General features: G+C 40.9%; 1 protein-coding gene across 4 annotated transcripts; it reads left to right on the forward strand.

The window, feature by feature from the left end:
- Nucleotides 1–692: 692 nt before the first annotated feature.
- LOC119659822 (homocysteine S-methyltransferase 1-like) lies at nt 693–26373 on the forward strand. Of its 4 annotated transcripts, none has more exons than XM_038068136.1 (7): nt 693–1141; nt 18310–18475; nt 18680–18850; nt 18984–19168; nt 19258–19338; nt 25885–26010; nt 26073–26373. In XM_038068136.1, the coding sequence occupies exons 2-7, from the start codon at nt 18319–18321 to the stop codon at nt 26325–26327; spliced, it is 975 nt and encodes a 324-aa protein (XP_037924064.1). In that variant the 5' UTR covers nt 693–1141; nt 18310–18318; the 3' UTR covers nt 26328–26373. The 4 variants fall into 4 exon arrangements, with proteins under 4 accessions (XP_037924064.1, XP_037924056.1, XP_037924038.1 ...); XM_038068128.1 differs by having other exon boundaries at nt 693–1124; XM_038068110.1 differs by having other exon boundaries at nt 693–920.
- Nucleotides 26374–27663: the final 1290 nt, after the last annotated feature.

A 27663-nucleotide genomic window follows, 5' to 3' on the forward strand; every position in this document is an offset into this window, starting at 1 on the left:
TTGAAAAAACTAAAAATTTTTAAAGTTGTGTTAATGCAGAATAGGCGACTTGGTCTTAAAATTATACACAGGTATACCCTTAAGCCGGTAACGAAGTGTGCTGGTGTACATAAATCGTTTTAAATAAAAAATCAAATAGAGACCCAAAAGCAAAAGAGATCTGGAACGGACCTATTTTTTAGGAAAAAACCTTCTTATCATAATTACTATGCTTATCAAAATGCACGGATCAATTTAAATGTCCACATTAAATTTGAGAACATTCGGAAAAAATCTTTTAAGAAAGTAACAAAGGAAATTGATCACATGTAACCACTCGAGAAAGCCAGTGGTGGTCTAAAAATACCCCGCGTCATACAGGGCTAAGCACGACCTCTGCACCCCAGCAGAAAGCTACAGTGTGTGTTCATTTATTTATTCGAAGTAGAACGCCGATAGTGTCCTATGTATTCCCTCCTGGATCTGTCTCTATCACCAACGTGAGTAGCACGCTTCGTCAAGATGGAAATTATTATCACCTCTCGAACCGATCGGGAAGGCGATAGCAAAAATGGGGAGAGCAATGTAAGCAATGATTAAGATTGAGAAAAATATGGTACGTATATGTATCTACTCCACAGAATGTGGTATTCGCAGAGGAATACGAAATCCATGTCAACAAATATAAAAGCCTAAGCATGGGTGTCCACCAGCTAGTCTTAGCTAGTCAGCTTGCTAATTCGATCTTGGGCTAGTGAGCTCCTTTCTCGCAGACTCTATTTAAGGCTCAGACTTGTGATAGGAAATATTCCTTTTGTCGACAATTACAGATTACAAGGTCCAAGTTGATAAAAATAGCGAAATTTTCATACACAACATTACAAACGAAATATCGGGGTCGGAAAACGCAGAAGCAAAGTGAAAGCTTCTATAGTTGAATGGTAAGAGAGCTTTCCGGGTGGCTCAATTTAGTACTTACTATTGGAACGTTTATTGTAAAGTGAACGCCGGGGCTGTGAAGTTATTTGTAAACATTAATTAATGTAGGAATCACTCGAGTACTATATAGTGCCAGACGATCTACAATTCTCACAAGACTTTAGTCATCTGCATTTGCGCATCACGATTTCGATAGTAGTCAACAGGTAGGTGAAGGAGTGAAGTAAGTGTGGCTCGTGGAAGAGAATTAATATTTATTTTGAATTCACATGTGATTGGAGCAGTATGAATATTCTGTAAGCGTTGGGAGCGTATAGTCTTCTTTTAAATACCACCTCAAGTGATCTTGTCCGATAGAGTCTGATCACATAGCCCTGCGACTTCATCACTATGTAATTTATATGCAATCAGACACTTATCGCGCCAATACTCGTATGAAAACATTTTGTTGCTTCTACATGCAGTCATGTGTGATATGTAGTGAATACATTACCTACATTGTTGTCGTCAAGATTGAAACCTACTCGACTTTCTATAAAGTATTCTCAAAGGTCACCAAATTTTCACATTTGGAAGTACGACAGCATTGAAATTTTTGTTTATGGCACACGCGTATGTTATGTTTTCTTTGGGCAAGGCTATCTCAGTTATCTACTTTAATAAATAAAAGATCAGCAGGAAGGCGGACTTTGCAACAGATGTTTGTTTTGAATCTTCATTTCCTGAGACTACCATACTTTAATAAACATCGAATCACGTGGTTCAAAAGAGTCAGCATTTCACAAAGTGATCAGTAGGTAGTAGTAGACACAAAAGTATCTCTAGTGCTCCCTAAAGCGCAAAAAAGCTTGAGTGAGATATCTTATCGGGGGAATATTTAATGATTGGTTTATTTTGACTGGGGACTCTGAATAAGCAGTTTAGTTTCAGTATTTGGAAAGACAAATAATGAACAAGAAGAGAAGAATTTAAAGTTTATCACATTTGCTAATTCTTATTTCAACTTATGGCGATCCCGGCTAATGCTGAATTTCACAATCTACTATCTACTTGGAATGAAGCACTTAGGCTTGGACGATCTTATCCTCTGGTATTAAGTAATCTCCCAGGTGCCTCGACCTACGTTACACAAGTGCCGGATACTGTCCCAGAACATGTGTGGAGGTTTCACCACATTCCGCACAGAACCTGCAGGCACTGCGCGTAGATATACCTCGCTTTCCTAGGTGATAGTTTAGTCGCCAGTGTCCAGTGAGGTATTAAAAGTTTTTTAAGGTCGTTCGTATTATCCCTTGGTATTAATACTTCGGGGTTCCGCCTAGAAAGAATATCAATTTTTTTTTCAAATTAAACAGGCCCCGCTTCACTGATAATCCCGACCATTCTGAAGATCGCCTTCCTTGCCTGCATCTGTATATACAGATCAAGAGGAGTTAATCCCACAAGGACCTCCAAGGATACTGTTGTACATATCCTCATCGACCTATTGATACACACGCAAGCCAGTCTTTGAAGTTTGCGTAACTCCGTGGCTGTTGTGCTGAGTTCAGTTCTTTATGCCAGGTTACCGCTCCATAGGTAATCATTGTCCTTAATATTGCAGCGTGGCATTTTCGGAGTGCATCTCTACCTTTTCTCTGCTATGGAATTGCAAGTCAGCAGAGCTCTTGTAGCTTTCCGACGTATTTTTTCAACATGTGTCTTCCAGCGTATATTTGACCTCTGTTAGTCGTTTCATGACAATAAAATTTGTACCGGTCACACCGTTACACACTGCTTTATGCAGATGATGTCTTTCTAGCATGTGATAGCTAAAAATGATCTCGAGAAACTTGTCCAAAAATGGAATGATCGCCTCATGCAATACGGTCTCAGATGGAATCTAAACAAAACTGAATTTTTGACGACCGATCCCCATAAAACAGGCACAATCACTGTCAGCGGCAGTGATCTGCCCAGAATTGAGCTTTTTAAACACCTCGAGTCAACGCTATCAGCCAATGAAATTGCTTCACGCATTAACGCCACCTGGATGAAGTGGCGTTCCACAACTGGTGTTCTTTGTGATCGACGTATCAACGAACGTCTCAAATCTAAAATTCACCGCAATGTCGTCCGTCCTGTCCCTCTCTATGGTTCTGAGTATTGGCCTACAATAAAAGAGAATGAACGGCGTCTTGCGGTAATGGAAACGAAGATATTGCGTTGGACTAGTGGCGTGACACGGTTTGATCACATACGAAATCATATGATGATATCCGCGATCGTTATGGGGTTGCACCGATCGTGGAAAAATTGCGAGAAACACGTCTTCAATGGTATGGTCACGCAATTCGTGCTAACGAGAATTCACTTTCCAAGATTGGTCTGAACATCGAAGTCAATGGTAAACGACCAAAAGGTAGGCCGAAACAACGGAGGCTTGATACGCTGGATGGGGATTTAAAAGCCTCGAGATTACATCCAGATCAGGGCATTTGTTAGAGCTAAATGGTGAAACCGATCAAGACGAGCCGACCCCGCTTGTGAATGGGACAAAGACTGAAGAAAAAGAAGAATTTGCACCGGTCAGTAATTCTATTTGCCTACTCTCTAACATTCTGCCAATCTGGAAGAGTAGGGTGTTTCCTGCTACCTTGTTCACTTTCCATGTGCTACCCCCATATAAATAATAACATAGAAAGAGCATTAGCACAGAACAACCTCAACTTGATTGGTACTGAGTTAACTGGGTTCCCAAATTTTAGACAGGGCAGCGAAAGCGCCATTTGGCCAAGGTCCATGAACTGGTGAAAGAGCAAATAGATGTCATCAGCGTAATAAATTTAGGTCAACAAGTAAGAGCCAGGAGATCTGTGGGTGAGACCAGACCTAGAAAACTGGTTTACCTGTTCTTTGAAGGAAACTATTGTTATGATTGATATTTGAGGAAAGAGTCATAGTTTATTGAATTCCTTCACATCCTCGGGACAAGGCAGCATGAAGAACATCACCGATAATAAGAAGAAATAATACCGGTGACAGGTTAAAACCCTGGCAGACTTGGCTCAAAATCCTTCGAGATTTTACTCCGGTGAATACGTGACATTTTGCGTCATCATATCTAGCTCTGATAATAGCTATTAGTTTCTCCGGCATGCCCCTCCTGCGTAGAGCACTCCAGATACACACTTTGTTCACGCTATCCAAACTTTTCTCGAAATCGATGCAGAGCAAGTGCCGCGAAGAACGAAACTCTGCGCACTGTTCCAAAATGATCCGTAGGGTGTTAATGCGGTCAATGCAGGAGAATCCGGAACGGAAACCAGTCTGCTCTCTGTCGATCAAGCTTTCGAAATGTTTTTGATGCGTTCCAAAATTATTTTTGCAACGGCGAGAAGCACGCAGATACCCCTCCAATTGTCAAACTCAAAGCAGGTTCTTTCTTTCATATCTTGACGATCACTTTCCACTCTCTAGGAAAGGTCTCGGATTCCCAAGATTTCCATACAAGTGGAAGCAGCAGATCAGTAACTGCAATTGCGGGGATACTGTCAAGCCCAGCGACTTTACCCAGTTTGAATGCATTGATGGCCGAAATGACTTCTCTTCTGTTTGGAGGAACAGTCCGTACCTGCATGCTACTATGACTAGCCATTTCATCCAATGCAGGAGTGACCTGAAGTGTTTTCGACCTCTTCAACTCATCGTCATCATGAGTTAGGTGTCGACTGTTAACGTTCTTCACAGGGGGATTTTGCTCTTTCGTGATGCGGTATACACATCTGAAATCATTGCCTTCTGCGACATCTCCCTCTTCCGTGACCAGCGCAATAACGAATTCCCTTTTGTTGTGGCGCACACTACGTTGAACTTCCGGGATTTCGCTTGGTATCGGATTTACGCCCGCCGCCACTCCCAGTGTTTAATAGAGTTTTCAACATCTTCCGTTCGTCGAACCGCTTCCACGGTTCCGCAGTCAACTCGATTTTACAACGCTCTTCGGGACAAGGCAAACTGTGTAGCACTTGAGAAAGGAGCATTTTTTATGGAGACCCAATGTTGAACTTGGTAGGTCGCATTTTTCTAACCCTGCCAGAAGTAGTGAACGCAACAGATAAGCGGACCCAAGCGATCATCAGTTCCGGAAGACAACTCCTAAATCTACTGTTGATCGTGAAGTAGTTAATCTGATTGCTCATACGGTGTCAATCAATTGAGACCAAGCTGACTTTATGGTAGCTTCTGTAATCGAATAATGTGCTACCAATGACAATGCATTGAAAGCTGCAGAAATCCACAAACCTCACAACATTATCTTTACGGTCGAAAGACCGTGCTCCCAGATCACTTGTTAGATCCCACCTTGGCATTCAGATCACTAATCACAACCACAATGTCATCCATGATGACCGGGATTCGAACCCGGAACAACACTATCGATAGGCTGATGCTCAACCAAATCAGCAAGACCATGTTTTTCAAATTAGGAACTTTTTGAAGATGTCTAAACAAAAAAATATTTTTCTCGAACTATTTGGAAAAACCATACAATTGAAACCAATTGATATACTGAAGTAAAAAGAAACAAATAGCCGACTTCTATTCGAAAACAGGACATGAAAACAGGACATGAAACCCTTAACCCTTTTGTTTTCACGGATATACATGTATCGAAAAATCTACTGATCAAGAAAAATTTACCGTTAAGTGACAGGTACATAACTTCATTTCCACTTCAGGTACGAAAGGTTTTGTATATTTCTTAATACGTAGCACTTTCGGATGATATTGACATTCATAGTCTAGAGTTTGCAAAGAAGCGACAACTTTGACGTATTATAACTTTGTTAGTAATAGTGCGATTTCCACCATGCTCTACGTTATACCTAATATTGTTGCGAAATTTCGTAGTGCTAGCATGAACTAAAGGGGATTTGGCAGCAAATTACTAAAAATTATAGTAATATGTTATTATTAACTTTATTTGTACAGATATCAGTATGGAAGGTGTTGCGGAGCCCAGGCACCATATAGTGGCAGCTTCCTCCTTCCTCCTTTCAGATTTTTCGGTTGGGTACTTTCAGAGAATGGCCCCCTTAAAGGAATGATCACTTTCAAATCCCCGCACTCCCCACCTTTCTAACAAAAGTCAAAACTAAGAACGACTTCGAAAAATACTAACCGAGACCATTAATTTGAAAAAAATGTACACCCCCATTTTGCATGTATAGGGACCCCCCATTAAATTCGTCGTAAAAGGATGTAACTCATTGTATGCGTGAGCGTTCACAGTTTCCACCTTTCTACCAAATTTGGTGTCAATCGCTGTAACCGTTTCCGAGAAAAGTGCGTGTGACGGACAGACAGACGGACAGACAGACAGTAAACCGATTTTAATCAGGTTTTGTGTTTACACAAAGCTTGAAAAACGAAAGTACAATCGAAAGAAATTGTTTGGAAAAATATCCTTGGAATAAAACGGTACACAATAGTAATTAATTTATAATAATTAAAATAATTAGGTCATTGATGTTAGATTAAAACATTTTCTATTCATATCTTAGAACTTTTGTCTCTGACTGATTTCATAAATTACTTTGTTTATTATTTACACAGCCTTGCCATTATCAGTGGCCCGACAGTAAATAAAATAATAGAAAAACTCTGATAATAACATAATCAACAACTTCAATCACTTCTTGCCAGCACGCCCCAGACAGTGCTTGTTTCTCAGCAGAAACCAGATGAGGGTGGCTATCTTTCGTTTGAAATATGGCCTAGCGAATTATATATGTACGTGAACATAGAGTACTTGTACCGACGTCAGCTATCAGTCTTTTTAGTTTGTTATCATGAATAAACTATTCTCACAACTATGTTCAATATTATGGAAACAGTCGCCAGGCAGAAGCTCCACAATAAAACTTTATTTCACCAAATAATCACTTGGGAGAGGCTGCCAGTGACCCGCTCAATCGATAACACCCCTCAAGTCGTTTGTGTTCGCCAGAATGTTACTATGGATTTGCGAATTTTTCCACTTGACGTAGAAACCTAGAAAATAGATTTACTTAAGCATCGGCGGCTTACTCATTACCAAATCCAGTATTTGTTAATAAAAAATTGTTATTAGACCTTGGACAACGCGGTTCACTGGCAGGAAAATAACGAAAGTCTTTTGTGTAAAGTTTTTTTCTTACCTAAAATTAATCTAAATAAACATAAATAACAACATTTTGGGGCACATTTGGCAGATAACAGATGCTGATATGTGAACATTCGCTTTTTATTGTTTTAACCAACCGTAACCGGTAAATTTATGAAATATTTGCTATCAGCCGCAATAAAAGTAAATAAATATCTCTCTTGGTTTTCTCCTAATTTTCTGGCCTATTCTTGTACATTTAACTCTATTATAGGTTCACTGGCCATAGAAAAAAAGCAGTTTAACTTTAAATTGCAAGATTTTTTCGAGGCAATTGCAATCTCATGGTACATACTGCTATTATGCTTAAAGGGTACTACAATATTCCAGGGTGAAAGCCGATTGGCGTCCATGATGGAATATCAAATCTAGGAAATGCCTCTTGAACCAACACCAACAGTCTTGTTACCAAATCCTATCTTCACCTCAGCGTGGTGATCACTAAGGGTTCTTTCTTGTTTAGATGAGAAAGAACTTCCAGCGGTCACTGCTCTTTATATAGAGCAGAATAAAGATGAGTCTCCCACACCAATAATCCTGCCCGAAAAGTCGACCTGTCGAAAAGGCAGAAAAAGAACCTCTGACTGGATTTGCAAAGCAACGACGGATCCGGCAAAGAAAACGAACAAGGGTATATGCATTTTCTCATGGAACGTGAGCCATACCTGCCGTCACTCAAAATTTCCAAGAGTTGTTCTAATCTGAGGCATGAAGACACCGTTTCAAACGGATCTTTTCACACAATACGGACATGCAGACGGTCCTGGGTTTCAGTTGATTTTCTCGGATGTCCGCTACCCTTCTTTCTTGCAAGACTTTCGTGTTACGAAATTGGACTGCAACATGCAGAGTTCCTTAGTAACTACTCTCTGATTAGAGCATTTTTTGTACCGCTTTAACGATAAAGGGCTTTAGTTTCTCAGGCAATTGTTATCTAACAACACTATTACTTTGAGAACATATCTCATATCGGAAGACGGAAGAGCTCAAAGTGGCTTTCCCATTCAACTTGCTGCAATACTCATTGCCTACTCTAAGTATTGCATTGGGTAAACGATTTCTCTCGCTTCGATCTGGTTACAAAGGAAGACGCTTTAGTTGTCGCCACGAGAATGTTGACATATCCAACATGTAAAACCAATACCTTTCGACAGAAATTGCTACCTCGCTTTCTCCGGCTTTGCTGGGATAGTCTATGGTTCCGAGGTTTTTCTCTTCCGGTCTCCCGGTCAGGCCCACTATTTGGCAGATCCTAAGAAATATGGCTACTGAGGATATTTCACCGTACTGGTATAGTCGTCTAATGTAAAGTTGCGAAAAGGGTTTCAGTTCTTTTGAAAAACCTTTCATTAAGGTTGGGAATGTGTTCTCGAAAGGTTTAACATTTGCTCGTCGATGTACCTTCCCATTACTCCCATAATTTTTATCTTCCAATTGTAAGATACGCCAATATGGTAGCATCTGGGGTTCGAATTCTATACATCTTGACTTTCGTTGAGCATGTGATGCACGCAGAGGCTTTTAAACATTTAGTTGGTCATATGAGGGATTTGTAGAGAACGAATCGGTTTTGATGCTTACACCGACTTTCTTACAAAGAAGAATAAAGAGAGAGTAAGAAGTAAGTGCTAAAGTGCTACTCAAAGCACCACGCACTGCAAGGACTCCAGGGACTCCAAATGACTATCCTGAGTGGCCGGAGACGACCAAGAGCGGAGAACTATCCCAAAAACTTAAAAAAAAAATGGCGAAATTGACCGTAGGTCCGCCGGCAAATTTTGAAGCTCCATCGAAGTGCTCCGTCGGCACGTGTCATTTCACAAAAATTCTAGTATCTTTTCCGACGTGTGCATCTGCGATCGAATGAGGGAATCCACGAGGGATTTTGTGAGGCATGGCCTCTGAGACTTATTTATTTCGAATGTTGCGGATGCGGACGGGTAGATGGCGCGGAACTCTCCACTCACTCATTTTCTGAACGCACCAGGGGAGTGGAGAATTAGCGGTGGAAAAATGCCGTTGGTTGGGACAGTAAGGACCGCATGGAAATAAGTCGGTCTCTTCTATTTCCAACCGCGGCGGCGTAAACACTAAATGAAAAACTGATATAAGTGTACTATCAATTCGATTATAACAATTGACTTCTGTGACATTTGAATCTCGACCTTTTGCTTTAGCCATTGAGCCATCCGCCCTTCAACTTGAGACAGTTACTCTCCTAAGCAAAACGTTTTTGTGTGGCATAGTAAACATAAATGTATGTCAAGATATCGTAACGAGAAGTAATTTTGGAGTCGAGATACAATAGACTCCCGCCCTGCCTTAACATCCTCAGGCGATCACATTGGAGGACTTCCCTTAATAAGAAGAGTTCCATGGGGTTGAGGAGGAGGAAGGATGAAGGGAGTCCTCAAATTGAAGAGAGCACTATTTCAAGATAAAAGCTTATATTAATTATATAAATAATAAAGGAATCATGCAATTTAATCAATCAAAGTAAAAAAAATTGAACAAAATAAAAATAAATGACATATAGAATATACTGCTATGAAAAAGATAAAACAAAGACAAAAAGAAAATGAAAGGAGATAATCATATCAAATGAAACAATGAATAAAGCAGCCAAAAACAATAAACAAGTCGGGAACCGGAAGCTTGACGCTTCAGGTATAATAGGTTTTGTGTTTCCCTATGTGAGGAGCGATGAGTACATCACACTCCCGCGTACACATAGTTAAAAATTGTATTGCCCTCTATTTTTTAGAAAGCCATCTAAATAAATAACTTGATAGAAAGCACTGTATTGATAATTGTTAACCTCATGGGCTTCACGCTCGGAGTTTAATTTTATTAGCAAATTAGACCTTAATCTACAACAGATACAAAAGGGGCTGGGGAGAAGTAGATTCTTCATGAATGGAATTTTAATATTTCATTCGAATGTCAATTATTCTCGTTAATTATGACGTCAGCATCTTATTTGCATAGTTTAGGATGCAGTTAATTCGCGCAAAATTGATAAGTTTGGATTGGTATAATTGACTCTAATAGTCGGATTTTCGTGAAACTTGACATGCGTATGCACGATACTGTTCTCTATGCTGGTGCAAAATTTAGTTCTGCTAAGATCAACTTATGGGGTTCCTAGGATGAACTTGAGGGGGGTTTTCAGTCAATTTCTAAAATTTGGTAATGTACTATTGATAATAATCGTTGCGCAACAATCCATGTTGGATCAGCGCCTTGAAGTGTGATAGAGCACTTCATTCAAAACCTTAACGGTACACTACAGTAAGTAAGTTAGTAAGTTTTATGAGGCCTCTTTCTGATGGGTTGCGATTTGGGTCGAGTAAATTCCGAAAATGGTTCCTGTCTCACTTTAAGTGTGTACATGTTGACTCCTCACTCGCGCACTTTATAATTCACGTCAAAACTAATATCAGTTTTGGAAAGTACTAAGCCAGACCTTTCATTTAATGCCCCAAAAGACTACATCCAGCGAAAAAATGTAAGCCCCCCTTTGCATCTATAGGGAGGTTCCCTTAAACTCCACCTAAATTTATGCCACTCACTGTATGCGTGGAATTTCATAGTTCCCATTTGTCCACCAAATTTCGTTCGTTTTGGAGAAAAGTACGTGTGGCACACAGACAGACAGACAGAAGTGAATTGATTTTATTAAAGATTTGTTTCACACAAAACATTAAAAAACTCCAACCATCTTTAGTTATTCGTTACAATATACATATCTATATATCTCGAAACGTCTCACCATAGGGTCAAAGCTCTTACTGTACAAGACAATGATCTTACCAGTCCTCATGTATTCCTCGGAAACTTGGGTTCTTAGCAAGAAAAATTGCGAACTCTTGGCCGATTTCGAGAGAAGAATCCTCTGAATTTTTAGCTTCCTACATGAGGATCGACGATTCCGTAGCCTACATAACGACGAAATCTATGAGCGATACCATGACCGTCGGGTTGTGGATAAAATCCGGCTCAATAGATTAAGGTAAGCGGGTTACTTAATCCGTATGGATGAGGATGATCCAGCCCTGAAAATCTATAAGGGCAATATCTATGGTAGGAAAAGAAGACGAGGCAGACCCTGCCTAAGATGGAGCGATGGCATTGGTCAGGACGCCAGACAGTTTTTAGGTATATCGAATTGGTGGACCTTGGCGCAAAACCGGCAGTTCCTTATTAAGGCAGTCCTAGACCGGATACCAGTTGTTGCCCGTTGATGATGATGACGATACATATCTACATAATGGCTATTACGGTCTTGTGTTAGCATCATCCTTTGGCGATGCCGACATGTATTATAAAACTTACTGGCTAACAATTGCATGTTTGTATTATCTTATGTGGGCGTCGTCTTTTGACGTAACTAAATAAAACAAGCACAATCAAACTCTGAAACTGACTCTGACTCTCTGACAACTTTGTCAACAATTTCCTTGCTACTCTCTGTATTGATAACTAAGCTCAATGCATCATACTCGTTGTCCTTTCACAATAGTCACCTAGTTGGACCGGACCAATATTGATATTGATTTAACATCTAATTCGTCTTGAAACGTCTAAAACCTTTGACTCTTAATAATAATAATCGTTGGCGCAAGAATCCATATTGGATCAGGGCCTTGAAGTGTGTTAAAGCACTTACAGTCACTCAAAGTGAAAATGATCCACCCGTTGAAAATGACTTTAGTCGAGTTAGATTAAAGTATAGTTAATACAAATGAATTTATTTCAACGTAATAATAATTCTTGATATGTTAGTAATAAATACTCAAGATATATTTGAAATTAGTGTATTTTCTTTGCAGTTACTTGTTAATATTTGTCATTGGTCCGAATATGGGGTCAAAGTGAAAATGATCCAGGCAACTTATTCCAATGAACTTGGTACTAAACTTTTGTGATGTACTGTTAAAATGCGTAGCTGTGCAACTGTGCAGTTGACTATAGCCCTTCGCTGAGTGCAGTCATCAGTTACATTTCTATTTCGGCAAGTTTTTCTAGTGAAATGGGTCGACACACGACGTACGAAGAGCGGGAGATAGTGATCCATCATTTTATGCTTGGAAAAAGTAAAAGAGCGATAGCAAATATTGTTAATAAAAGTCCTTCAACTGTACAATATATAGTTGAGCGATTTAGAGAAAATCGCATCGGTAATAAAGTTCGTATAAGTCCTAAAAAGGCTTTTTCCGAGCGTGACGAACGATGGATTTTAAATTTGGTTCGAGACAATCCTAAAATAAATGCACCAAAAATACGTGTAGAAGTTGAAAAGCATTTAGGTATCAAGGTCTGCGACGAAACAATCCGAATCGTTTTGAGAAATCTTGGATTTAACAACAGAGCCCCTCGAATAAAGCCGTTAATTAGTCCAAAAAATAAGCAACGCCGGCTAGAATTTGCAAATCGTTACTATTCACACGGTCCAGAATTCTGGAACAACGTTATCTTTGCAGATGAGAGCAAATTTAATGTTTTTGGATCCGACGGAAAAGTTCGAGTATGGAGAAAGAAGAATGAAGAGTTAAATTTGAAAAATTTACAAGCGACCGTAAAACATGGGGGCGGTTCAGTAATGGTTTAGGGTTGCATGGCAGCCAATGGGGTCGGAAATATTTATGTCATAGACGGCAATATGGACAAATTTATGTACCTTCAAATTCTAAAGGACAATTTACATGCCAGTGCCAGAAATTTGGGTCTTGAAGGGAATTTCCAGTTTTACCAAGATAACGACCACAAACACAAATCGTTTCTCATTCGCAAATGGATGCTCTACAATTGTCCTAAGGTTATCGAAACTCCACCACAATCACCAGATCTGAATGTTATCGAGGATTTGTGGGACTTTCTAGACGATCGAATCAGACAACATAGAATATCTAGCCGAAATCACTTAAAGCAGGTTATTTTGGAGGAATGGGCAAAAATTCCATCAGAATTCACAAAAAAACTTGTTGAGTCAATGCCAAGAAGACTGTCAGCTGTTAGGGTGGCTATAGGGCTTCATACTAAATATTAATTAGCTAAAAAAATTTTGGATTTACTTTGTTTTTGCCTTTTTTATTTTAATGGATCATTTTCACTTTGACTAGGAATTATGCATTTTTATGTTTATGTTATTATATTTATAAATGAAATAAATTTTTTATTTTTTACAAACTTAAAAGTAAACGAGTTCATCTTAAGCAACATTTTTTTATTTATAGTAGTTCATGATTTACTTATTTTCAATCAGTACAACACATTTTAACTGCTTTATACCGGGTGGATCATTTTGACTTTGAGTCACTGTAATTCAAGACCGTAACGGTACACTACAGAACTACATTGCACTGTAGGAGGCAATGTGGTCAGCATTGCGCTCGCTCGAGATTATTATCCTGATTTGACTCAGGTACTCATTCACAGTTGAGTCGACTGGTATCCGACGTCAAATCACGATACAAATGCTACTGCCACTAGTGAGATTTAAACCGCAAATTTCCGTACGACAGCATTGTGCTCTAACCGCTTAGCTATTCGGACACGAAGGCGCTAAATAATCGATCTAATTGAAAGCTTTTCAGTGAAGGGGAATACCATCGTTTGGATTCGTTAATATGGGAAACTAATTGAGCTCGCATAAAAAATCTGGCTACTAGCGAAGTCAATTAGGCGCTGAACGTTATGCTTAGTTCATACGTTGAGACAATGCCATCTTTGAACTTTCTCCCTTCCAACCATGGGGTTAAAATCTCTAATAAGGTTATCAAATGTTTTCTTCAAAGTTGAACAAAGATAAACTCAAACTTTACTTCATCATTTTTTCCATCCATTGGAGCATTGTGGTAAGGGTTGAACAATTTTATCTACAACTGAATCAGTTATATTCTTTCATTGATGGGTTTGACGGACGTACCATCTGTTTAAATAATGATGTTGTTGTTTTTATTTTTGCCCCCTGGGACCCGGCAGACTAACAGTCTAAATAGGACCTGATACTACCCACGAAGTACACCAACAGGACTGATGGCAGGCACTTAGCCTATCTTCCCACAGATAAACTATCATTTATGGCCAAAAACAGCCAAACACAAATTTATTAAGTTTGATTACTTTTTTGATTAGCCGACACACTTACAAACACATAACTGTCAAAGCCTGCCTGGCCAGACTAGACACGTGCTGAAAACTTAACGTATAGTTATTAATGTTTTAAGGTTATGAATGTTTACTCGTTATTGAGTTAATAATACTTGAGTTGAAAAAATTAATTCACATTTTGTACAGATATTAAACAACATTTGACTTAAAACACATCCTTGGGGAATGCCTTTCCAACTTGAACGCTGTCCAGCCCTAGTCTATTGGACATTATCCTTGAAACCCATAAAACAATCTCAGCAGAAAAGCGGAAATGTGACATTATGTCGCTAAGGGTAGCCAAATCAACCTTCCCATTGGCATTCTTCACAATCCAGCACCACAGCCAACAACTGCTGACCTTTACCTTTTGCTATCGAAATGCGTTAAATGATATCATTGATACAAGCAGACGTAGATTTGCGTGCCGAATAGGCATAGCAGTTAGCAGGCAGCACTTTGTATTCATCAATAAAATTATTGATACGAACCTTGATCATGGATTTTAGCAGTTTGGCAAACACATTGATGAGAGCAATAGGGCGGTAACTGGTCAAAAGTCCTGGGTCCTCAAGTGTTTTTGGAAGGGAATAATAGGCCAATCCACAGGGGGACTCAACCAGCACCAGATGAGGTTAAGCCCCTGTAGTAGCACAGAGAATGTTTCCGACGCCAACCAGCGTACATGTTGATCAGTGATATTATCCGTACCAAGGACAGAGGTACGCTTGTGCCTTAGCAATGCAGCCATTATCTCTTCTATAGAGTAAGGTTGAGACACAGTGGGATACCTAAGGATATCCAGAAGAGCATGAAAAGGGGGCTGTACTGCCCTGCCAGAAAATCAAGATATTCAAGGTTTTTCCTTGGATCCCAACATGGGGACTTGTCGCTGAGGTAACCACGAAATTCCTTTATGGATTTCCAGAAGAACTTGACATATTTTGTCACAGATAACTCAGACCAAATTTCACGCCAACGCTTCCGCTTCGCGGCAAGATCTAGTTGTATCAGCAATTTCCCTTTTTAAAGTGGTAGTAAGAGTAATAATATCTGTTAGAGGCGCTAAGCTGCTGGTCTACGCTTATATCCTATTTGAATCAATCTTAATTTTAGGAGAAACATTTAGCACCTGCGTGGAGATGCAAATGGGAGTGTGGTGACTATTATCATAGATATTTATTCCACTGCCAACATTTACTAGCAAAATTAGCAAGAGCTATGTCTAGAACCAAGCCTGATTGATTAGATATAAATGGTGGGTTGAAAAAAGTGGGTATCCCATTATTAAGATAATTAAATGAGAATTTGAGGACAGCAGCCTCCAATCTCATGCTTTTGCCATTACTGAGGCATTCACCCAGATTTTTGGATCAAGCATCAAGTACATTGTCATACTTCTCACAACAAGTGAGGAGCCTACCAAAGGCCGTGTTGAACTTCCTGTTAGAGATACTGCGAAGAAGATAGACTGACACGATCACGAAATTAGAAGTGAGGTTGGGTATTTCAACTATGACAATCTCATAATCTGAAACATGGCTGACTTGGTGGAAACGAATGGATTTGCGGAACGCCAAAATGACGCCACCATACCTGTCTTCCCTAAACTTTGTTATTAGTTTAAAACTCGAAATAAACTTTTAGAGGAGTGAATATATATAAGTTTCTGCAGATCAAGAAATACTGTATTAACAACAAAAGTGATCCCAAATTCTCTATTGCTATCCGTCTTTCCACTGATTGAAGCAGTGTATTGTCTGTAGAAACTATATTCCCCTTAAATGCGAGAATGCTGATTTTCCATCGGGATACTTCTTGAAGAACCTCTCATAAAGCTCCGGCTCTGCTTAATGATCCCGCATTTCATTATCCAATCGCGCAATCCTTCGTTCAAACATCATATCAAAGATAACGTCCTTGGTTGCTGCGTCAAGCCAAACTGGAAAAGAGTTGGTAGCTCGCTTCGCCTCAAGCAGTTCTGGTCCACTTACTCGTCACTTCCTAATGAGAACGTTCTTCTATCCACTACGGCAAAACGCGTCCAATTTGGGTTACTCTCATTGAAAAGAAATGGTTCTCTGGGTGAGACGAGCTCCCTAGATTTAGAATTGGGGACTTAATATGGCGGTATCTTAGCCTACCTATTTATTGGTATTAACGGTTTGTACGCAAAGAGTTTTTTTTTAATCTGAGGATGCTATTTTGTTCTTCGACAGGTCAGAAACTTGTCTCTCTTTGGCTTCGTTTTGACTAGCCCTGACTTTTCAGTAACCATTGCAACGCAAGTCGAAATTACACTGGGGTTAAGCTGATGCAAAATGCTCAGAAACGAGATTTCATACAGCGTATATGTTGAAAAGCATACTCAGTTTTCCGGGGACTATGCTCTGCAACCGCTACTTCTCCTAATGTATGCAACTCGAGTTCATGATTGAAAACTTGTATAATGCTATCACCTATTGATCGTGGTGCCTTGTCAGCTCAGTCAGCACATTGTTTCAGTTGATGTTATGTACCTACCTGATCTCTCTTGGTGACAGGTCCGCGACAGGTCGACCAAGAAAATGCATAGAATATCGTTACAAACATGATGATCGGATTGAGTCACAAGCCTCGTAGAAATGCTAGGGCGTCCACGCTCTGCAAGAAACCCGATGGCCTGGGGCCAAAAGCTGCGACATTGAACGCGAACGCGGTAAAAATGGCTATAAACTTCTCTATTTTGGTAACACACACACTCAATATGGTTGCTTGGCATTGCCATCTCAGTAGGTTTCCGTGATGCCATTAAAGAAGTCGAACGATTTGATGACGGCTAATGAAGCTCACCATTATATCAGCTGATCGCGCTATTCACTACTTCACCGTGTGCGCACCACAGACAGGTCGCCCTGATGTCGAGAAAGACGCCTTCTGGCAACTTCTCGATGAAAAGACTTGTCATGTGCCTGGTGACGACTATCTCATCATTACCGGCGACCTTAATGGTCATGTGGGTGAAAAGGCAGATGGTAACAGGCGTCATGGGGGAAACGAGTTCGGAGTGTGTAATGAGGGTGGCGAGCGTATAATCGATTTTGCGGACACCCATGACTTTGTACTTATCAATACATGGTTCATCAAACGATTGCCTCATCTTCCTACATTTTATAGTGGGAACAGGAAAACCCAAACCGACTATATTCTCAAAAGACGCCGACATTTTACCACAATCACTGATTGTAAAGCGGTTCCCTATGAGACCATTGCACTCAACATCGGCCGTTGATTGTCGTCCTGCGAATTAAGCCACCGATAAAACAGCGCGAGGAACGCACTGGCTCGAGGCGCATCAAATGGTGGCGATTTGGTGAGAAGAAAGAAGAAACGATCTCACTCATACGATTGCTGACCATTACGAATGTCGAAGAATCATGGAATCAAATGAAAGACACGATCCACAAAGCGGCCTCTGCAACCCTCGGGGTCACCAAGCCGGGTAAGCGGTACATCAATGGAATGATGATGTTGAAATGAATGTCCGTGAAAAGAAACGCGTAACTGAAGTCGAGGAGGGAATAAAACGAATGAAATTGGGGAAAGCCACAGGACCTGACGACATCGCATCTGAGCTCTGGAAAGCGAAGAGCTGGGACCCAACACTGTGGCTCAGTGAATTCTTTATTCGGATTGTTCAGGAGGGAAGAGCACCATCTGACTGGCAAGAAAGTACCACAGTTCCAATATGGAAAAAGAAAGGTAGTCCAGCAGAATATTCAAATTATCGTCCGATCCGATTACTTTCCCATATCATGAAGATTTTTGAATGCATTCTTAGCAACTGTATTCGCGAAATCATTGAAATAAACGTGAATCAAGCCGGATCATTCAAGCATATAGTAGCTGTTGCATAGCCTTATCTCTAAGAGATGATTAAAAAGCCAGCTTACTCACATTGTAGAATCTATAGCAAGGCCCAAAATCCTGTATGCATTGAATTTCTATTCAAACATTAATTCTAAAATCAAGTTTAATTTCTTAATGTTCACTTATTTTATATTATTTTCCAGAATCTCGCAATGGGACTTAAAGGAATTCTAGTGAAAGATGGCGGATTCGCCACACAACTTACTGTGCACGTCGGGGAACAAATTGACGGTGATCCATTATGGAGTGCTAGATACAACGGAACGAACCCCAATGCTGTCATGCAAACACATTTAGATTTTCTAGAGGGTAAGTATGTTACCTCGCAACTCAGAGGGCATCATCTCGGATTGTGATTATTTCAGAAAATGCTCTTTGAACCGTAACTCAATGCGATTTATAGGAACAAAATTAGCAAAGCTTTAACAATATTTGATAATACACTCCTCATTTAATTACAATATAATGTGTAAGTTGTAAACAATAAATCTAACGACCAAATCACAATTTCAGCCGGGGCTGATGTAATACTAACCAACACTTACCAAGCCAGCGTCGAGGGCTACATGGAGTATCTAGACTTGGACGAGGAACAGAGCATTGAACTGATGAAAGCTACTGTCCAGTTGGCGCATGTTGCTAGGAGCACTTACTTGACAACACAAGGAGGTGATAAGTCGAGAGGTTAGTAACAACAATTGTAATCAATTGACTGAATAGAAGCCACAATATTAGATAATAGATTACCTGACCCACTTACCAATTTTTCCATCCATGCTCTGCTTATCTTGTGACATGTTTTTTGTCGGCACCCTAGGCATTCCCATGATAGTGGCCTCGATAGGCCCATACGGGGCTCATTTACACGATGGATCAGAGTACACAGGCAGCTATGCTGATTACGTCTCAACAGAAGTTATCAAAAAATGGCACCGTGTGAGGATTGATGCGGTTTTGGACGCAGGAGTCGATGCCTTAGCAATTGAAACCATTCCATGTCAGGTGAGATAGGAGTTGTATCCTTATCAAGCGGAAATGCAGCACTCAAATGAATGTAATACTAACCCTATTTCATTGCCTCCTTTTTTCAGGTCGAAGCTGAATCGCTCGTTGAACTATTATGTGATGAATATCCAGATGTTAAGTTTTGGGTGTCCCTGCAATGCAAGGTGGTATGATTTACTTAAGTAACTCATTGCTAACAACAGTTCATCCATCGAGTGTGATTCATCCAAATGCAAAATATATTAAAAGCATGCTGGTATGACACGATAAAAAGCGAAGCAAGAAAGAAGATGACAAACTGTTTTGGCACTGAAATTACACATGCGAAATGGTCCTTAAGGAGGCCAAGTACAAAGATACATAGTTCGGATGGACTAGACCTTATCCTGTGAATAATTTTAATTTGGTATTCAAATGTTTAAAAGCTTTTCGACGTACCACATTCTAAATTATACCCAAGATTTCTTTAAAAGCACAAGGGACAAGCCCGTGCAAACCAAATTTTAAAACTTAAAACTTAAAATTTTAAATTATTGGACAAAATGTTCCTTTGGTGTACGTTGAAAAGCCATGTAGTCAAACCACTCTTTCAAAGGAAACCCAGAGTTAATCCCAAATCCTTGTAGAGTAGAGATGAATGTTTTTTAGTTCTGTTCAAAGAATCAAATCATTATTTTCCAAGAACTGGACTTATCCTCCCACCCTTTATGAAATCTTGCAAATCTGACTCTTAAGGAACCCCAATAACATAGCATACATTCCTCCCATTTAACTTAATTTTAACACTTCCTCTCTCCTACTTATAAATCTATTCATGTATTGCTTACTTTCTGTTAACTAACGAATTTTCAACAATACTTATTGATAATCCTCCTTTTTCTTGTAATTTGATTTCAAACCTTATAATCAGTGACGCTCCATTTCCTTATGCTCCTCCCTATAGTAGAGGATTCTTTCTTTTTCTGTGCATTTCTCTCCTATTCATTGGCATCGTCTCGAATTTTTGATCTGCTGATTAATTTCTTGAGCCACTATGAGGCCTATGATCTTTGACTCATTGTCAAAACTGAAACTTGTTTTAGAAGGTACCAATTCCGACCTTCCATTGAATATGGCATATAAATATATTCAACGGCAAACATTGTATTAGGTTGTTGCAAATGAAATGGCCGGTTTGGCAATGAAGTGAAGTTACTTGCGATTTTACTGTATCAAACCACCACCAGTTGGCGGTGTTGGTCTCGGATAATGAAGTATAAATATTCCTACATTTAATCAAGGAGTCATTTAAGTTTTGACCATCGTTATGATAACAGTGAATAAAAAGGAAAAAAGGATGGATGGTGCTGATACGGTAAGCGAACGAGTCACACGGTGGTAGTTCGAAAAATTCCGATCAGGCCACGTAAACTTTCAAAGTGAGCCATGTGGACATCCAGGACCATCGATTGACAACGATGAGGTGGGTTTGCTAGTCGAATCCGAAACACGTCAGTCTGTGAGGGACATTGCAGAGAAACTGGGCGTACACTATTTGACAGTTTCCCGGCACTTTCAACAACTTGGAAAGGTGGAAAAGCTCGACAAATGAGTTCCGCATACCCTTCGGAGCAAAACATGGCGCTTCGAATGGAAATGTGCAGGTCTTTACTCTCCCGCAACAGAAGCGATCCCTTTTTTGCACAGAATAGTGACATGTGATAAAAAGGGGATATTATGCGATAATCGTTGCCCCTCAGCACAATGGCTAGATGCTGGTGAGCCACCGAAGCGTATGCCGAAACCGAGTCTCCATTCGAAGAAGGTAATGGTGACTGGTCCACAGTTGGAGTTATCCACTATTCTTTTTTAGCAGCTGTCCAACTCGAGAAAATGCGCAAAAAATTGAGTATTCAACGGCCGAGATTAGCCAACAGAGATGGTGTGATACCCCTTCACGGCAATGCACGACCTCATGTATCCAGAACAACGGTTCAAAAGCGAAACGAATTGCAGTATGAGACTCTGCCCTTTCGCCAACCGACTACCACTTTTTTAAGCATTTGGATTATTTTTCGGCGGAAAAACAATTTAGGAATGAAGAGGCCATCAAAATTGTCTTCGACGAGTTTATCAACATCCGAAAATTAGACTTCTACGAAACTGGAATACATGCTCTTGTATCTCGCTGGGAGAAGTGTTTTGAATCGACTGAATAAATTTTTGTAAGCTTTACAATCGTTTCAAATTTTAGTACCAAATCGGCCATTTCATGTGCAACAACCTAATATCTTTCCCTTTCGCATATATCGAGCCAACAAAAGACCACGCCACATTCTGTTTTATGAGATTTGATTGCCCCCATACTCCTGCCAAAACTGGGTAAATTTCGTATGACAAAAGGACCCATAAAAAATTGCAAATTGCTTTGGTTTTGGGAGTCCGCAGTCACTTCGAACTAACCGGCTTTCTTCATTTAGTAGAAAATGTAACGGGATCACTTCTATACACGTTGCACAATCTCATGTGCGATTTAGTCAGTATGCTGAACTCTTTCATTTCACAGTATTGTTCTTTGGTCCCGCCCAAATAAAAGCTAGGCATGACAGGATGAATTTCACAACCACTGTGATGAGCGGCTATTTTGTCCCCAGATGTTCGGTTTCACCGTCGTTAGCGATTAACTAATTTTTATTGCTTTCTATCGTGTATAGTCTACACATAATTATTTGGTCATTTGTAATCATGTAATTATGTAAGTTCCACAACATCAAAGTGCTTCATAACTACGTTCCCCATGAGCTCGTCGGCAAAACCAATCCACGTCCCCTCCTCTGGCATGCAAAGGCCAAGTGCTCCATCATACATAATGTTCTATTACAAAGGCCCCAATAACGACCCTTATGGCGCACCTCCTGTTACAATCAACTCATTAGATCCGCTATTGATTTCGTATCAAAGAAGCCCCTGCGAGAGCCCAATCGCAATTGGTCGAATTGGCGACATACATGGTATCTATCGTCACTACTGCGGAGCATTTATCAACGACAATCGTGTCCCCCGCCAGATATACGACCATTACTATACTATCATATTGCCGCTCCGATTTATATTGTATACCTCCCTCTCCCCATAATGCCTCAAAAACAGGTATGGAACCATAAAGGAAGCACGTCAGTAAATTTTTCAGAGCTTCCGCAGCAAAACCAGCTTCCGTTTCTTCGACTGGGTGCAAAATATTCCTTCTCGCATGAACGATTCGTGTTTTTGAACCGATTACTCCTAGTTAATCGGAATTCGCCCAATTTCGAAGCCTTGTTATATTCAATACGTCTACCAATTTCCTGTATGAGACATCTTGCTGAACCGTTAACTTTAGTACACTCTCCTCTTGCTGCAAGAAAAAGAGTTGTAAGTATTTTCAACTAGAACCGCGGGCATGTCACTTGAAGTGATTTATGCATTTATCCCCATGAGATCCTCATTTTTCATGTTTCACCTGTGAAATTCTTTCCGCCCATAATATGTATCATATGCTTGCTTGTATTCAGCATGTGTGTCCAAGACTTTTGCGATGCACTTTTGGATGATTCCGGTCTGCCTTTCATCTTCCTCTTTGACTTCAATTAGTTCTCCAATAGATACCCGAGGCATTGCAACAACTCTGAAGCTTGTATAACGACAAAATCTATCACTTGATTCGAATTGATAGAAAATATCGTATAACCCTAGCATCCATTCCCTCTGCTGTGATGGATCCGTCAGTGTCAGTGTCAGTCATCGAAGTAAACCTCATTGTCATGTTATCCCTTGGTGTCAATAATTTGAGGTACCGCCTAGAAAGAATATCGATTTTCCTTCGATTTAGGCAGTTCCCCGCTCACTGATACTCCCGGCCATCCAGAAGATTGCCCTCCTTGTTTGCCTCTGTATGTGCAGATGGAGAGGGGTTAATCCTAGAAGGACCTCTAGGGATGCCGTTGGGCATGTCTTCATTGTTCCACTGATACATACGAAAGTCAATCTTTGAGATTTGTGTAACTCCCTGGCTTGTGTGCTGAGTTTAATTCTTCCTGCCCAGATTACCGCTCCATAGATAACCATTGGCTTTACTATTGTAGTGTATATTCAAAGTAGTATCTTCGGGATACAGACCCATTTTTTCCCCGCTATAGACCAGGAAGTCATCACAGCCCTTGTAGCTTTCTGATAAGTTTTTCCAATATGCGTCTTCGAGAGTAATTTTTGGTCTAGCGTAATTCCCAAATGTTTGATTCCTGTTTCTCGTTCCACCTCCGTGTCATGTAACCTTATAGCTCTCAGGTAATCAAACTTACGTTTCCTAGTGAATGGGGGTTTTGACTCAATTAATACGTAGTCTCACCTTTCTGCACCAGGCGCTAGTAACCCTTAATCCAGTTTGGATTCTATCACAGAGGGTATATTCATATTTGCTCCTACAGATTAAAAGAATGTCGTCCGCGTAACCCTGAACCTGTATTCCAGTGTTTGTTAGCTCGTCCAGGAGTCCATCTACTACCATATTCCATATAAGCAGTGATAGTACCCCGCCCTGTGTACAACCTTGAGTAGTATTGATGACAATAGAATTTGTACGTGTCGATACTTCTATTTGCCTACATTTTGTCCATCCAGAAAGGCAAGGTGTTCCCCACTCCCTTACGGATCAGGGCATCTAGCACCTATATGTGCGATGTTTTATCGAATGCTCCTTTGATATCCAAAAATGCACACAGTGCTATTTCTTTTGTTCCTATGTCACCTCATAATACATCCGTCAGCTGATACAGAGCAATTTCGACTGACCGTCCTACTCGGTAAGCTTGTTGACACTGATATAGAGTATTACGCATTAGAACGTTAGTTCTAATATAGTTGTCTATGACTTTCTCCACCGTTTGGTCTGAAAGATTTACGGTGAAAAGGATTCTTTTTACCCGCTTCCGGAATAAAGACAACTTTTGCCCGCCTCCATGCCTTTGGTATATATCACAGGGGTATTCTGCCACTTACCACCCTTAAAAGACACTCTAAGATAATTTCTAGGCCTCTGGATATTAATGCTGCGAAGATGCTATCTACTCCGGGTGATTTCAGTAATTTAAAAGTTCCTACTGCCTACCTTACTTCAGCTTCCGAGCATACCTCCTTTGCTAGTTTCCAGTTCTCCTTTCTTCCCCTTTTATTCGTTTTTGGGGTGTCAGACAAAATATTGTCGCCTTCCGTCGTGGAAGTCAATTCCTATCAGAGGCGTTGTTAACGTTTCGGTAACAGTAGAATTTCAAAATTTGCAAGTTGCTTGCCCACAAATTTCTATCCCTTTCAATCGCCTCTCATGACAAGCAGGGAAGGCTTTGAGTGTATTCTTAAGCCCCAATTCACAGTGCGCTGAATTTAGCTCTTCGTTGAACCTGCTCTTCATCGATTTCGAGAAAGTTTTCGATAGGGTTAACTCGGAGTGTATCTGCAGTGCTCTACGTAGGAGGGAGAGGGAGAGGCTGATAGCTTTTATTAAAGCAACATATGATGGCACAAAATTTCATGTGCTGCATCGAGGTTAAGTCTCGGAGGATTTTGAGACCCAAAGCGGAGTCCGCCACGGTGGGATCTCGTCACCGATATTATTTTTTCTTGTACTCGGTGACGTCCTTCGTTGCTTTCGGAAGACGTGAAGGAATTCAAACAACTATTTGCTCTCTCACCGGATCATGACCTTTGGCCAAATAGCTCTGGTTATGTAAAGAGAGACAAGTAAAGTTGGACTGAAGATAGACACCACTCTCCCTATCTGCATTAATGAGTCGAAAGTTTTGATCAATTTGTATATCTAGGAAGTGTGGTTTCTGGGGACAGTGACACAGAACTGGAGAGCCAACCCTGCTAGTGAAAGGGACAAAAGCTGAAGAAGAAGAAACACCTCTCTACCTAATACGGGCAGATATGTATTTATGTCGCGTCAAACCAACAACCAACAACTTACTATTCGCAAGACGTTTTAACGTATAACAACAATCACTGCCATGTCGTCCGCGTAACCCATTATCGTGGTCTCTTCAGCAACCGGGACATTAATGACATTATTATTCATGGTGTTCTGCAATGGCGGGCCTAACACAAAATCTTGTGGGACATCCACGGAGATATCGTGCTCTGTAGAACCGTCGTCCGTATTACCCCAAAATGTGCTTTCTAGCAGCTAGGTAGCTGGGTAAACCGATCCTGACCAGAGACTTCCGAATTTGGTTGCAGTAACCCGAATTGAATCTAGACTCTATCACTGCGTAAAACTGTTTATTGCCGAGGAAAGCCGTACAATTCCGATGCCTTTCCCTATTTTCTTTCACCTTTTATTGTCTTCTCTTCTTGAAGGTTTGAAGCTGAAATACCGGAGATGTCACAACAATTTTCTCTTTTTGATTCATTTCGTTGAGCCATTAGATCATCTGAAGCAGATCCCTTTTACCATGAATGAATTGAACAATTTTAATCTTGAAAATGATATTCCTTGAATTCTTCACGAGACAATGTACTTCTCTTTTCAAACAGTTAACTCACTTCGAACGCCCGCTTCATAATTTCATTACTAACATTTTGCTTGGTTCATTTCAACTAAAATCCTTAAATCCACTAAATTTCACACTTTTCCTTTACTAAAGCGAACTTTCTATCATTTCTCGAGTCATCCGCTTACATATTATTTAAAAACATTTCAGGACGGTAGCAGTTTGGCTCATGGCGAATCATTCCGAAGCACTTACCTGTCTATATGGGACATGCTGAAATCTCGTAATGCATTAAATAACTGTTTAGCCTTAGGCGTAAATTGTTTGCATCCGAAGGTAATACAACGCAACCTCTCATTGCAAGACACATTAGCATTAATATATCTTTTTCGTGGTAGTTTGTTACTCCGCTTTTTAAATCACTAAACGGCCATGTGCTGCCCGAACAAAGGATACCTTTAGTTGTCTATCCAAATAGTGGAGAAGTTTATGACGTCAACGCCGGCTGGAAGGGGCGTGAGGATTGTGTACCACTTGAAGAATATGTTCCTGAATGGATTGAATTGGGAGCGAAAATAATTGGGGGCTGCTGTCGCACGTACGCCCGTGATATACAAAGGATTAGGAGTCGTATCGATAAAATGAATGAATGAATAAATAGTTTTTACAAGAAATGAATAAATGGTTTTATAAAAATCTGTTTCGAGTAGAATGTATAATTTACGTTGTAGACCACACCTAGGTATTTCCTCTAAGAATTGGCAGAAATATCGCTTCTAAAAAGTGTCTATATGTATCTTTACAATCTTAGGGCAGAACCAACAAGGATACTGCAAGGACAAGAGTGCTTGCGGATGATGACGTCAGCGGTAGGTAGGTAGGTATCAGTGGCCGCTCCGAGGAGCCCAATTAGCGCTTTGGTGCGCCGTTTTGATGCCACAAACTACTAAGACCGTGATTGTTGTTATAGGAACAGGGAAGCAGAGTCCAGTTGGCTCGGATCTTCAGAGCCAGCCCGTAGCATTCACGAAGGAAAGCAGCTCTCCGACCCTGCAGCTAGAAATCTCACTGAGGTCCCCAAAGAATGGTTTACCCAGTGTCCGCAGCCTGACTCGAGCTAGAGCCGGGCAATCGCAGAGAAAGTGCATGAGGGTTTCCCTTCCTTCTCCGCAGCTTCGGCAATGCGAGTTGTAGGGTAAGCCGAGCCTAGCGGCATGGTCCCCCATGGGCCAGTGCCCCGTGCAGACCGCCGTAATCTTGAATGCATTTGCACACGTCTGGCACAGGAGCTCTCGTGATCGGGCTATGTTATAAGCGGGCCAAATTCTCCTTGATTTGGCACAGCTTGTAAGCCTTCGCCATCTCAGGCCCGCGGCTGCTAGGTAGTGCGAGTAGACTCGGCCCCCGACAGCCGCCAGCGGAACACCGACTGCATTCCCCGAGGGACTGCCAAGAGCAGAGCCTTGCCTGGCCAATCCGTCAGCCCGCTCATTCCCCTCTATGTTCCTATGCCCGGGAACCCAGAGGAGAGTGATCTTGAGCGTACCGCCCAGATGGTTGAGCGTGTCTCTGCACTGCCCCACCAACCGGGAAGATGTCGTCGTTGAGTACAAGGCCTTGATGGCCGCTTGGCTATCGGTCAGAATGGCTATGTTACGCTTGGGGCTCGAATCACGCTCCAGCCATCGACAGACTTCCAATATCGCCAGTACTTCCACCTGGAATACATTGGTGAAACCTGGGAGACCATACGACTTGGATACACCGTGTGTATTCGAGAAAACCCCCGCGCCGACTCCATACGCCATCTTTGATCCGTCCGTAAAGAATACCGTGTCATAGTCTTGCAACACGCCGCCGGTCTTCCACTTTGCCCTGGTTGGAAGGTCCACAGCAAAGTTTCTCGTGAAGGCGAACTTGCGTGTGACATAGTCCGTGGGGGCTGCCCAGATTTCTCGAGGTATTTCATCTAGAATGTTGCTGTGGCCG

This window comes from Hermetia illucens, chromosome 1 (assembly GCF_905115235.1).
Source record: "Hermetia illucens chromosome 1, iHerIll2.2.curated.20191125, whole genome shotgun sequence".
Taxonomy (NCBI): Eukaryota; Metazoa; Arthropoda; class Insecta; order Diptera; family Stratiomyidae; genus Hermetia; species Hermetia illucens.

What these genes read in the sequence shown, in the direction of transcription:
- LOC119659822 (XM_038068110.1), top strand. An exon ending in AGGAGGTGATAAGTCGAGAG is followed by an intron (nt 18,851 to 18,983) that starts GTTAGTAACAAC and finishes TCGGCACCCTAG; the next exon opens with GCATTCCCATGATAGTGGCC. An exon ending in TGTCCCTGCAATGCAAGGTG is followed by an intron (nt 19,339 to 25,884) that starts GTATGATTTACT and finishes AAAACATTTCAG; the next exon opens with GACGGTAGCAGTTTGGCTCA.